The 14,415-nt window shown below is 36.9% G+C and overlaps 1 protein-coding gene across 2 annotated transcripts in view; it reads left to right on the top strand.

Annotated features, from left to right (window-relative positions):
- The window catches only part of col5a1 (procollagen, type V, alpha 1), a 98,797-nt gene extending 90,415 nt beyond the window's left edge, over positions 1 to 8,382 (top strand). Inside the window, exons 64-66 of one of the 2 annotated variants that reach the window (XM_024298811.2) lie at positions 1,250 to 1,318; positions 6,223 to 6,456; positions 6,531 to 8,382. In XM_024298811.2, the coding sequence (XP_024154579.1) occupies positions 1,250 to 1,318; positions 6,223 to 6,456; positions 6,531 to 6,677 (450 nt within the window). In that variant the 3' untranslated portion in view covers positions 6,678 to 8,382. Of the gene's footprint in view, positions 1 to 1,122; positions 1,192 to 1,249; positions 1,319 to 6,222; positions 6,457 to 6,530 lie in introns of both variants that reach the window. The other variant, XM_024298810.2, reaches the window with a different exon arrangement.
- Positions 8,383 to 14,415: the final 6,033 nt, after the last annotated feature.

The raw sequence follows: 14,415 nt of genomic DNA on the forward strand, positions 1-14,415 counted from the left end.
CACTTAAATTTAGGAGAAAAAAAACTTGTAAATTTATGACTTTTTACATAAATTTATTTCTTCTTTTTCATAAATTTGCAACTTTTTTTCTCGTAAATTCACAACTTTTTCTGATAAATGTATTACTTTCTTCTCCTTAATTTGACTTTTCTCTTAGTTATACGTTTTAAATTTAAGACTATGTCTCGTAAATATGCAGCTTTTTTTCTACTAAATTTATGACTTTTTCATAAATGTATGATTTGTTTTTTATTATTTTTATCTTAAAGTCATAAATTTACAATTTTAAAATCCTAAATTTACAACGTTGAAACATGTACATATAGGAGATTAAAGTAAAAATTTTAAGTATACGGTTTTATCCTCGTATTTTAACAGTTAAAATTTTTTTGCTCATAAATGTATGACTTTAGTCTTAATTAAAGCAAATGTTTTATGTCCTAATACTTTTTTGTAAGTATGCAATAACACAAGACCAAAAATTATAACAACATCTGATGACTTATTTTTTCTGTGAAAAAAAAGAAAATGTGCATATAGGAAAGTAAAATACAATCTTTTACTTTGAAATTCAACCAATGTCCAGTGTTTCTGCTTTGCACTGCAATAAAATTTCAAAATAAGAGCCACAGATCACTTCCAAAAACAATTTTTTGTATCTGAACACACATGACCGAATCACAAAATGCAGGAATGCTTCAGCTGTGTTTATTTTTTATATTATTTGCGTTCACAGTTTGGTCCTACAAGATAATATGACTTTTTTACTCTTATCAGCTAAAAGATGATTCTGTTACTTCCTGAAACAAACTTGTATCAAGTCCTTGTCTTTTTGTCAGTGTGGGATAAAAATAATAAAATAATTTATCAGAAATCTCACCTCTATTAAATAGTTTAAAGTTTCCACTTTTTATTTAAATATTGGAAACTTTCAGTGTGTCTAAATTGATCCGAACTGCTCTCTAAAATTGGTCATGTGATTCAGACGCTCTAAAGGATCTGCGACTCCTAAGGGTTAAGGCTGGGGGGGGCGTTTGAGAGTTGCATCAAATCCATTTCCTTACTTTAACCGTAACTTTTTCTTCCTCCTTCTCTGGCTTTTTTTTTAATCCATGCCCCCAGGCTAGGATCACATCTTGGGTAAAGGAGATTCCCGGCTCCTGGTTCAGTGAATTCAAACGTGGTAAACTGGTAAGCCACACCCCCGAGCTTCCCCTCCCCCTCCCTGAACGCCTCTTATATTTTACAGAGCAAAATGGCAAAGTGGCCCAAAGACTCGCCGGGTACTTGGTATAGTCACTACAAGAGAGGTTCTCTGGTAAGTGGCCCCGCCTGCGGTCCCAGAGTCCGGCCTGAGTCTGGACTCTGCGCACCTGCGGCTCTGCATGGTTCTGGTTCTGGTTCTTCACTCTGAAGTATGTATCCAGCCTGGCACGTTTGCTTGTTTCTGCAGAAATCAGAACCACTTTCACTTCAGCAAAATACAGCTGATGCCTCGCAGCTCAATGGAGGAGAGCTTTGTGGAGCGCACAGATGAAGTTTGGGTCACTCTGAAATAAAAAGGAACATGAGGAAAAATTCTAGCATGACCCCAAACTGATTCAGTTGAAGTTTAAGGAAAACTCAATTTTGCTTTAATTACTAGAAAATGAAAACCAGTTAATTTAGTAATTACCAGCAGATTCAGGGCACATTTTTTTGGGAATTAAAAAGTATTTCACTTTTTTCCAGTTTATTAACAGTATTTAAAGTAGTTCTGCCATCCGATTCATTTTTGTGCAATTAATTAATCATTACTTGTGATTGATTAATCTATATGTGATCTAACCTAATATTTGCTGTAAAAAGCCTCATTTTGAGATATCGTCATTTAAATTTGTGACATTGTGACGCAGTAAAAGATCAAAATGCAACTAAAAAAGTGCCTTTATGAACCTTCACTGTTCTGAGCAATCAAGCATCGTTACTGTCCAATTTTTACTCTCTGATGTGACCAAACGTTCATGTACAATATTATTTATGAAAACAAACATCTCGTCAGACTTTATCCCTCACATAAAAGACATGAGGTGTGGCATTATTTTGGGTTTGGAACTACAAAGTCGCACATTGATGATGTCATAGCAGTGACGGATGTGCACTGAGAGCAATGAAAAGAGAGTTTTCAGCAGAGTTCAAATAAAGCTTCCAAGCAAGTAAACTTTTGTTTTTAATATTGGAGAATAGTTAGATTAATGAGTTAATCTAATTATTAACAATCAACACAAAAAATGATATGTTTATCAGTGGTTAAAAATGCCTAAAATAAGTTTTTATTTAATTTTAATAAATTATTAATGCAGAGTAAATGCTTTTTTGCATTGTTTACCTAAAATGTGACCAAAGATTATTTTTTTTATATGAATCCAAGAAAAAAAAAAAATAGAACAGTTTAAACCAAATTGTAAGCTTTCCTGTACAGATAATCAATTTCACACAATTTACAATTTAAATTCATTCTACTTAAAACCAAACTTTCACACAATAATTATGTGTGAGTTCATAAATTTTTTTTATTTTAATGGGTCCTAAACTTCAGCTGAATCAAGTACGGTTATGCTTCAGCCACTGAACATAAACTGGGTCAAACGAATGACCGTTTGGTGTCTAATTCATTGAGTTCCAGCTGTATTCTGCTAAATCTGCTTCATTAGAAAAGCATCTGGTGACCGAGTGCCTGAAACCCCCATGACTCCGAAGGTTTCCATCAGTTTGTTGTTTTAGTCGAAGCAGGAAAAAGAAATAAAGTCCGATTTAGGAGAATCTGCAGAACATCCGTCTTCCACGCAGACGTAGTTTCCTTCTCCCAGTTTGTCCACGGAGCTCGGAGTCAAACAGGTCAGGCACTCTGTCACCAGCAGGGGCTTCTGGGTTCTCAGTCGTGCGACGATAAAGAGGTAATGTCACTCTGAAGATGCTGACCGCATCCACACTGCGGTGCAGGGGCGGGGTGGGGCGGGGTATACGGAGCGGCTGGGCCAAGGACAAAAAGCATGAGGGGGCCCAACCTGCTCTAAAGATGAAGCACCGCGCTGACACTCAGATGTAAACACCAAAGTCGGGATGATTGGGGTAATTAGCCGGTTAATTAACCTGCTGCACAAATGGAAGATCTTCATTAATGGCATCTGAGTGACAGCGCCGGGCTGCACGTGCATGCAAACGCTGGCTGATGTGCAAGAACGAGTCGGAGACGCATAGAAGAAACCATCCGGGTCACCAAAGGTTTGCTGCTGGAGCCTGTGTGGCGAGGCTTCTGCATGGCGAGGATTCTGCATGGCGAGGATTCTGCATGTGTGCCTCCCAGTCAGTCTTGTTTGTCTGAAAGACAAAGACACCATGTGGATCTAATGGATGTCTGATGGTTGGTATGCAAATTGACATTAAGACGAACCGGGACTTGTTCCAGATCTAATTAGTCAGGATTATTTAGCACCATAATCACCTTAATAGGATATAGTCGGGTTTTCTGTTGCACCAGCAATGAAAGTGTGAGCCGGGGTTAATTATGAGGCAATTAACACATCGCTCCTGCCCCATGTTTCCATTGCATTTTCAGCGTTTTAGAATAATTTGCTCATACAGCTTATGTATCTTTACATAAATACTTGACTCAGATTTTAATTGGGTGTTTAGTTCTGCTTTTTTTTAAACCGTAAGCATCAGCACAGCCTCCAGGCATCAGTCCTCTCTTATACAGTACGCTTTATGTGCTTCATTTTTAAGGATTTTTCTGAAGAACTGAAACCAGCTGCTAAAGGAAGCATCAGTTATGTCCATCTAAAGAGTGTCATGTCATAATGACACCACCAGGAATGTGTAAACGTTTAAATGTGTCCTAACTAAAGTTGTGATGGCAGTGGGAAGCCAAATCTATTTTTGTTAACTTAAGAGAAACACAAAAAGACCAAAGTAGCCTTGAGTTGCATCTGAATTCAGCTGGTTCTAGACAGACTTCATGCAAGGAAACTACATCCATCCTCTTGTTCTGTTTTAATTCCATAGACATTCTGATAAAATGTTATAACTGAAGACTTGATGACTTTTTTTTTTAGTTGTTGAGACACCCTAGAAGTACAAATTTACATTTAAAGTCATAAATCTTAATAGAAATACATTTTTTTCCCCCCAAAAAAACAATTACAATGTTACTCCAACCAATGACTGTATATGAGAACTGGACCGAGTGACCCCTCCTTCTTTACACTCCATCAGGAAGTGTTAATCATCATATTTGTCAGAACAACCATTCTTACCTTTTTTTGCATGTTCTTAATAATCCAAAAATACGATATTTTTTCCTTTATTTCAAGTTATAAACCGGCCAATCAGAAGCATCAATAAAAGTAGGCGGAGCCTGCTGGCTTCCACATCCAACGTTTGAAACATTGGACAGATTTTGTGGAGCCTACATTCAAGTTATAGAGGTGTGGTCTTCAAACAAGCTCCCTCCTGATTTGTGATAGTGGTTACCATAGAAACATAGACTCGGACCAATCGCTGCTCAACTGGTTCCAACATGTGTATCGTGAAAAAACTCTCAATCCATTCCCTGATCCCCATCTACTAAAAACTTTAGAATGTTGGAGTTTCTAGCACCCTGGATTTTAAAAGCAATTTGGACACCATGTTTACTACTTTTTTTTTTAAATAATATTTTCACAAAGCATCTAATTAATTAGCATTTTATGACAAATAGGCTGTTTATGAATCCATTGTGTTCTGATGATAGTTTATCTAAAAATACAATTCAATTACATTTTTTTCTACAAAAATCTTTCGAATGCAATGCATTGTGGCCCATATTCCCAAATCTAGTGAGCATAAATGCATACCTGTTTTTTGACGAGAATTCTGGGAAATTTCTGGAGCATTAAATTTTGGAACTGTAGATTTAAAGGCCAAAGACTCTATAGTACTCTATGCAGCGCGTAGTGAAGGAACATAACCTTAGACTGAAATAACTTCATTTCGTTGGAGTTGGAAGGAAGCCATTTTCTCTGGGTGACATCACTCTCACTCGCTCCAGTTCTTATTTACAGTTAATGGCTCAAAGAAAATTACACAAGTTTGATATTTTAAGACAAAGTAATTCCCCCCGTTTTTTTTTTAATCATGCAGTCTACTCAGTGGTGTGTTTACTTTGACTGAAATTGGTACAGTTAAAATTGAAAGTCAAATATATTTTAGAATGTTTTAAGGAAATTTTAATAAATTTCTCTCATAAATCCTGTTTTCATGCCGTTAGGATTCAACGTGGATAGCTGTGTTTCCATTACACATTAGCGCAAAAACGTTATTGAAATTCTAGAAATGTCGAAAAAAAAAACCAATTTATTCCAATAAACACAAACCAACTCATGCGATTAGAGTCAAAACGCGGAAGTGAAAAAATACTTTGATTTACAGCAGATAAATTCAAATTCCTCCATGACACTAGCACTCATCCATCAAAGGAGACGTCGGCGCCTTGTTCAGGTCATGGAGCTCAAAGCTACGTTGGAGTGGCTACATGATGTAATTTTGGGAAATCGTGGTTGGTAATTTTACAGAGGAGCTGTGGATTCAACAATTCTCCACGACATGTTCAAATTTTGATGAGCTGTGTGATGCTGTGGGACCTCTTGTGGCTCCTGGTAGTTGGTCACATGACTCATTTAATTGGAAAATAAATGTCAATTTCGATATGCCTCAAAACTTAAGAGCAAAAACTTTTTTTTTTTTATTATTATTATTTTTTTTTTTGTCATTGTGGTGTTTCCATTAGGCAAATTTATTGTTGTAAATCCAATTTGCGCAATTTTTTTAGTCAATGGAAATGCAGCTAATGTTCTAGCAAATTCTGTGCCTGGGCAATTCAGAAGTGGATTTGTTGCCTATGAATTAGATCTGGATTTAGTGTCTGACTAAACAGTGTAACTCTTAAGTTAAACTCATTTAAATACTGAAAAGTTTTCAATTTGACGAGGTCAATTTGGAGAGTTCTTACTAAAGTGTTTTTCTAATATTTAATAAAGTTCTGGTTGAGCAAAAAAAAGTCCAAAACGAAAAAAATATTTTCAAAATAAAAACTTATTTAAGTGTATTATTTTTACCCCTTTTTTGGTCAAATTTGAAATACCAGAGCATGAAGGAAACAGAAACACCTTTAGGAGTGGTTCAACTTCCTGTTTCCCTTTTCAGCTGTCTTACGTGGACGCGGAGGGTAACCCCATCGGCGTGGTCCAGATGACCTTCCTGCGTTTGCTGAGCGCGGCGGCTCGCCAGAACATGACCTACAACTGCTACCAGTCGGTGGCCTGGCACGACCAGCAGCAGGACAGCTACGACAAGGCAATTCGCTTCTTAGGCTCCAACGACGAGGAGATGTCGTACGACAATAACCCCTACATCCGCGCCGTAGTCGACGGCTGCGCGGTAAGTTCCTGGTTTCACAGGAAAAACTCTATTAAAGTTTTTCATAAGTAATTGCTGATATTCTGTCTCGGCAGTTGAAAAAGGGCTACGAAAAGACAGTACTGGAGATCAACACACCAAAGGTAGAACAGGTGCCGTTTGTGGACATCATGTTCAACGATTTTGGCGGATCCACGCAGAAGTTCGGATTCGAAGTGGGGCCCGTCTGTTTCATTGGCTAAGACTTTTTAAACGGAGGAAAGTGAACAACTGAAAAAAAAGGACAAATGTGTTTGTAAAAAAGTAACTTTTTGTTTTTTTTTTTGTTTTTTTTTTCCATAAAGCAACAAGTATGAGTAAAATAAATCGGTGAAATTCTGTAGGAGTAGAGGAAATAACCTTGAAACCTCAGTGTACCTTCTTCATCACATGCAGGTTTTGAAACTGGATGTCTTTTTTCCTCTTTGACACTCACATCCCGGCCCTTTTTGGCCACTATTTTTATCCCAGCCAGTCCATTTTGTGTGCAGACTCTTTAACACTTAAAAAATGTTATTTAGTGTTCATCCTTTCGGTCTGCCTGCTCCCCCCTCTTCATTTTGTGCATACCTGTCTTCCCCCCCAATTCTCTTGTACATTCTGTATATTTTTCCTATTATTGTTTTATTACTTCTGGCTTTAAAACATGCATGTGACTCTTATCAATTGTGAGGTAGGAGACCTCGGAGCATCTAAAATTGTGAGGATATTGTAAAATTTCAAGTGCAGAAGAGCACGACCTGTCTTTGTGGAACACACTTTGTTGTAATTTAAGAGCAAAAATGGAAATAAAGGACGAAAACACGCCCTCCGACATGATGTGACCGTTGGTTTACAAACAAATTAAAACCCTCCTGTGTCCTCTGAACTCAACACCATATCATTAACTTAATACTTGTCCTGAAATATTCATCTATGCAGTGGACATCACATTTTTAAGGAAGAGATGGAATCTAGGTGCTATTTTTTTTTCTCTTTTTCTGTGGTGCTATGTATTTTTCTAGTTGTGTTTTGAAATGTTTTGTGGCGTTTTGGTTCCCACAAATTCCCCATCATGTCCAGTTCTGTGGTTGATCGTTTCACCTCTTATATCCTCAGATTGCAGTTGGTCACTCTTGCCTGCTTAGATACGTAAAACATCTGGAAGTACGCCGTTTACTCGTGGGGACTATTGCTTTTGGATCATCCGTGCCACAGTAGAGTTGCAAAATGGACCTTTTTTTTTATTTTAATATTATTGTTCAAGGCGTTTCAAACCTTGAAACATTCTACCAAAGTTTATTCTCAGTTTTAAGTGTTTTAAAGTCATGTTTGCATAGGAAACGACTTGAAAAAAAAATAAGAAATCACCAAAATAGATTAGAAATCTGAAACCTTTTCCCCTTAATGTATTAATGCTCTTTGTTCAAACTATGCACTCTCTATGCTTATGACCACTAGTATTTACCACAGATACCTTCAACTCTTCATAGTTAAGGTTTTTTTTTAACCTTCAGATCTGTGACTTGAACCATTCCCAATAAGTCAAGTTTTAGGCCCAATTGCTCTTATATATTAAAATAAAAGTGGTTTGGTTTTGTAAATTTCTTAAGAAAAACTGAAAAAACCCAGCAGTGTTGCTGCCATTTTTTTTGTTTTATTTTGTAGATTTGTCTGTTTTGTTTTCACAGTCTTGTCAAACCTGTGTAAGGATAAGAGAAAAGAAGATTATATTGGTTTTTATGTCAATAAATTCAAGTTTTACTGTGGCCATCCACTCTTGTATGTCTTTTGAAGCATTAAAACTTATCTGTATGCATGAAATTGTAAAGTTTTTTTCCTCTTGTTCCAAGTTTGTAGTTGACGTCTTCATTCATCAGGAAACGGCTTCGCTGCAGACGGGGAAATAAAACAAAAGAAAAAAAAAAACAAAACTGAACGATAAATATGGATTTGTAACTCTTCCAAAATGTTGCTTTGTAGTATATTTATTGTATTATTTAAAATAAAATAAATGATACCATAGTGTTAAGTGTAACAGGCCCCCTCTTTACATCACACAGGAAAACTTTAATTTTTTCACAAAATCCATGAAATAAAAAGGCTAATTTCTTTTGTGACATGTTTGTTTGTTTCCATGACATGCGTCGATGTCGCTCAGGTTATCGTTCGCCCTGCTACTGGTGCTGTTGAGTGACGCCACAAGAAGGACGATCTCCAGCTCCGTCTTCCTGGATTCACTTGTGAACTTTGTCATTTCCAGCTTTTGTTTCCCAATCATGCAATAAAAAGAGGAATTGTGAAGAGCTATGGTGTGAATTTTCTGGCGAGGCTCCTTCAAGATCCTGATAAAAGATATTTTCTCATCTCTGCGGTGCACCACTAATTTAATAATCTGCTTAGATTGGATCTTTGCTGGGGGAAGATGCCTCTCAGCACTTGAACCGTCTCATTAGAGGAGACCTCGCACAGCGTGCAGCGAGTCCAGCACATCAAACACATCTGCGAATGCCAGAACTAAGAGGTTGTTCTGCATGTTGCAGTGCTTAATATTTAATGCAGTGTTTACAGGATAAATTCTGGACGATCAGAGCTCATCTTGGGTGAGTAATGTAAGAAACTACATTTAATTCCTCATCTGATCCGGCTTATAGCAGCCGTGGTGTTAAGTGGGGCATCTAAGTAAGTGGGGGGACAGTTGAGGATTCAGCTTGATCCAATTATGGCGACAGGTGATCAGTCAAAATGCTTCAGCTGTGTCAGAGCGAAGCAGAACAAGCAGGTCTTGAAGTAAGGAGGGAAAACACTGCTTTCATTTAGTGACACATGGTGATAAATAAACCTTAAAATGTATTTTTAAGCCACTTTTAACCAAAAACTTGGGGTGAATTCCAACTGGAAAAGTGCATTGGTTTGGATCGAGTCCTGAACCTTACCTTTAGTGCGTTTTCAGACTGCAGTCAACCAGACATTTCTGTCAAACTAGAACCTGTAAATAAACCACCTGACTGAAGATCTCTTCAGCCATTGGCCAGGAATTATGAGGGCGGGGCAAAGCAACTAAGAAGTCCTTCGCTTTGCAATCCTTGTCTTGATAATTCCCTTCTTCAAACTTTATATTTTGCTGAACAAATTTGAAGGTCTTCATCAGAAACGACCCGCTTTACTTTGATACAGTTACTAGAAAGAGTATAGCTAAGATGGCAGACAGTTGCTGTGTTTAATTGTTGCTCCGCTACTCCGTTTACACCCCATAATGCCCGGCTTCGGTATCCGTTTTGGTCCAGTTGTTCCACTCCGAGCATGGAGTCTATTCAGACCGAGGAAACTGGGTCTCAGTTTGATTGGACACAAACTAAAACTGCTTCAATAGTTGGGTCTGAGAACGGGTCTTTGTTGTGGACCAGGGTCCACTCGGGTCAGACTGAAAATTTGCTCTGGATTATTGGGGGAAACAAACTGCTAGCAAGACAGGGAAAGAGGGCAGAAAATGCGGGCCCCAAATGGTTTTGTCTGCAGTTTCTGTGGTGGTCCCACCTGTGTTTGTCCATGTTGGTTTCGCTGCCCAGGGACCGGCAGGCTGAGCACCCTGGACCCTGCTAGGTCTCCAGGCGCCTGGGCAGCAGAGCTCGCTACGCTGTCAATCAGGCGGCTGGCTAGCGTAGTGAGCCAGCCCAGTAGAGCCCTCTTAAACCAATGTGGGTAACACAGGTGGGGCCACCACGAAAACAAACCCATTTTGGGCCCACATTTTCTACCATTTGTTTATCATAAAGCCTTGATAATGTTTGAAGTAATTATTTACTTTAGTTGTTTGTTTGGAGTTGGGAAACAAGAATTATATGCAGATATATAGTAAAGATAAATGTATAATTATACTAAATAATATATATTCTCAGAGTCTCTGGTACTTTTTTTTTTGTTGTTTCTCATGTCCAAATCCTTTTTCCTCTGGTCTATATATTTGGGACCATTGATGAACATAGATGGAAAATGTACCAGATTATAGCTACACTGCTAATTTAAATCCATAGTCGAGTATATATCCACCACTACAATTTCTGTCCATTTTTTGGTTAATTTTATTCAACTTCACACCAGTCTGTGCAGATTTTCTCTTTTCTTCTTTTTAACTCTTTTTGTATTTTTTGTAGTTGTTGCATTAAAACAATTTCCCCACTGAAAAAAAATATATATAAAAGGTTTTCTTGTTTTTAAAACGGCAAAAAACAACTTACTGTAAACAAAATAGAAATTCAATTACAAAGCAATATAGTATGAAATTCCACTCTTTAAAACAACGTTTACATTTGTTTTTGAACTAAGTGTGGAATTTAAAACATAACTCCTCTCTCCCTCTTCATGAGGAGGTGTTAGCAGACCCATTCGCATTGCTTTAAGCGAACCACAGCAGGTTGAAACTGTAAACTTGGAGCATTGACTTCTATGCATGATCAAACCAGGGGAAGATGTGATCGTTTAAGTGGTTTCAATGAACGATCTGAAGCTAAAACTTCTCCATTTCTTCAGCAGATGGAGACTTTTCACAAATCCTCAAACATTTAAAGCTTTTCAACTGCTGGGCTTTAATGCTGAGTGGTTGTAAAAAGTCCACCGAGCTTTTTAAGAGTCTGAAACAGAATTTTAAAGCATTCTTAATTAAAGGTGTTGTATGATACCCATTTTTTACCACAGGTAAAAGTGTAGACAGAATTTATTCAAAGCATTATTAACATTAATGAGCTGACTCAGCTTATAAGGAGTTTTCTAGCAGGAAAAAGCAACTTTAAAGAAGAGAAGAGATTTTTGATTTATGTTTGAGGAGTTCAAGGTAACAAAAATGAAGACATTTCTGAGAAATGGAGGAAGCTTTTAAAGAAAACTCGGTTTTTATACACAAAAAAAGAAGAAATCATATACAACAACAACTCAAAAGCTTCATATAGTCACAGACTTCAATATATTGGGGACATAATTACCTGAAGCAGAACCAGCTGAGGTGATTGGAAACTCAAAGCAGGTGTGAATATGACAAAGATGGAGCGCACGGAGGAAATAAACATCCAAAACTTAAAAAAAAAAAATAGATTTCAGAGAAAAAAAAAACATAAAAACTGAAAAATTCCAGGAAAAAACAGCATTTCCTGTTCAAACTGAACATAAGCTATAAAAATCAAATAAATAAAATAAAAATAAATAGTTCTGTTTTAAGAATGTTTCCTTCTCGAAGACATTTTAACACCATATTGGACTAATCGAGACATGTTAGGACAGCTGCATCAGTATTGGTTAGAGTGTGAACGCTGAAAGTAGTGAATCGGAAGAAACACAGTTAATAAGCTGACAAGAGTGTGAAAAAAAAAGATTAAAGTTGATGCTGAGCATAAGGATCATGAAAAAATAGTAAATCTGCTGAAAGGCCTGTGGAAAAAAAAAATGTAAAAGTGATTTTTAAAATTAAGCCAATAAATACAAGCAAATATGAAAAAATCTATGAAAAGTCTGCTAAAATATATATATTTCATTCTAAAAGTTCAACATTTATCAGTGTTTTTTAAAAAATAAAAGTATAAATAGCCTTTATTTAGTCTAAGAAACCCTTCACTGTACAGTTTTGAGCCAGATGCCTAGAAAGATGTGAAAAAAGAAGACGTTAATGGATCTGCTCTCGATTCATCTCAATTTGAATAAAGAAATACTCAGAAATGCATTTTTAATCTTAAATTATTCTATATATTTTCTCCATCATGAGAAAAATGCTTCAAGAACATGTTAAAAACACAACTTTAATTGGATAGGGTCTTTAAACTCAAACTCAAACTTTATTTATTTGTATAGCACCTTTCATTCAGATTGAAACACAAGGCGCTTTACTCCTCAACGGACCGGTACAGCGACCGTATAACAGTGAACGCCGCTCCAATCTGCCCGTCGAACTCACGCTCTGATCTTCCCACACTCATGAACAAGACCCCGAGATATTTAAACTCCTACACTTATATGAGGTGTGCCTACTATTGTGTTTTCTGATGTTTGAAAGTGCTTAAAGATATAAAGAAAGTACTTAAAGAGTACAATTTATCTACCTGACAATTCCATAAATCTCATATGTCGAATCCGGCCCTCCAGGTAATTCTATCCAGTCCTCAAGATTATTTTATTTTACTGTTATTAATGCCCTGATATTATCTTGTGCTCATTTCTAAGGTGCATAATTTTGACAAAAATGTTTTTATGGAAGCTAAAATATTGTAATACTGGAATAATATTCCTGCCTTTTTATCATTTATTTTTATGTTAAAAAGTTACGGTTTTAAAGTTTTAAAAATTGGCTTCATGTGAGTTTTTTGGACTATTTTGGTCTTTACTAAGATTTTATAGCCTATTTTGAAGTTTAGCTAATATTTCAGCCACATGCTAGTTGTTTTGGCTAATTTAGTCTTTTCTTGTTACATTTTTTAGATAGTATTTGAGTTAGACTAATATTTACATGTTAGTTGTTTTGGCTAATTTGGGCTTTTTTCAGTTTTTTAGGATATTTTGAAGTTTGGCTATTTTTTCAGGTACATGCTACAGTATCTGTTTGGATCATCTACATTTCTTTTGTTTGTTTTTTTGGCTAATTTGGCATTTATCAAGTTTAGTGTTTTTTTTAGCTATTCATTTCAGCATCTTCAGCTATCAGCATTAGCATCTTCAGCTATCAGCATTAGCATCTTCAGCAATCAACACTTGCATCTTCAGCTATCAGCATTAGCATCTTCAGCTATCAGCATTAGCATCTTCAGCTATCAGCATTAGCATCTTCAGCTATCAGCATTAGCATGTTCAGCTATCAGCATTAGCATCTTAAGCTATCAGCATTAGCATCTTCAGCTATCAGCATTAGCATCTTCAGCTATCAGCATTAGCATCTTCAGCGGCCAAATTCAGTTTACAGCATTCACACTAGAATTATCGCAGGTAATGCTAAATAATGTATCTAGTTCATAATTATGTTAAAGTTTAAAAAAGGTAGTTTCAGAGTGTTCAATAAATGTTAATCATGTTTAGCCCGCGACCTAAGGTGTGTTTTGGATTTTGGCCCCTTAAGTTTGATACCCCTGACATAAACAAACTGAAAATGTACACCTCCCATCTCTTGATCTAAATCTATTTATTACATGTTAAAGATTGCTGCATGTTCTGAGCTTGTTGGGGAGGGGCTGACAAGTCAAGTACTGGATGTTTAAGTGAAAATTTGGGACGCAGCCCCTGTGCTGAGGCGTAATTGCTCTGAGCCTGTGGATCCAGCAGCTAACAGGGCCCATTCATCGCCACTGCCCGGCACCACTGACCTACTTACATATGAATCAGATAACGGGGAGAGAAAGAGACCGTGTTACAACACGAGTGCTGACATATTCCAATAAAAAATACCCAGCTCCTCCATGCTGATAGACTTTAAGATAGAAGAGAGGCTGTAGATCAAGTTGTTGGCTTTGTAATGCGATTAGAGCGGGCCCACCCACGCATTACACACGTCGGCATCTGTCAAATGTCACTTTACATCTGCATGCTGCTGCAGTTCCAGCCTCACGATTATCTCTTTGCAGGGAAGATGACATTTTGCAAAAAGAAACAAGTTTCTGCTGTTTGACAGAAATGATAACAGCAGGAAAAAAGACTTTTGCTGAATCAAGCAAACACTTCATTACAGAAATGGGTTTTTTTGGAAAAAAAATGTTTTTTTCAGGGTGCAACAGTCAGTGAGAATGGATGAAGGCGTGCGAACTAATTAAACATGCTGAGACCTGAATATAGTCACAAAGGTTGCTGGAGCCTATCCCAGCTTCTTTACCATAGTTTTTTTGGCTTTAAATTGAAAAAAAATTATACAACTAGAAAATAGTTTCTACAAAGGTTTGTACTGTTGTTGTGCTCAACATTTTAAAATAACAAAAGTATGACACTAAGCAAAGA

The sequence above is a fragment of the Oryzias melastigma genome, linkage group LG12 (assembly GCF_002922805.2).
Source record: "Oryzias melastigma strain HK-1 linkage group LG12, ASM292280v2, whole genome shotgun sequence".
NCBI lineage: Eukaryota > Metazoa > Chordata > Actinopteri > Beloniformes > Adrianichthyidae > Oryzias > Oryzias melastigma.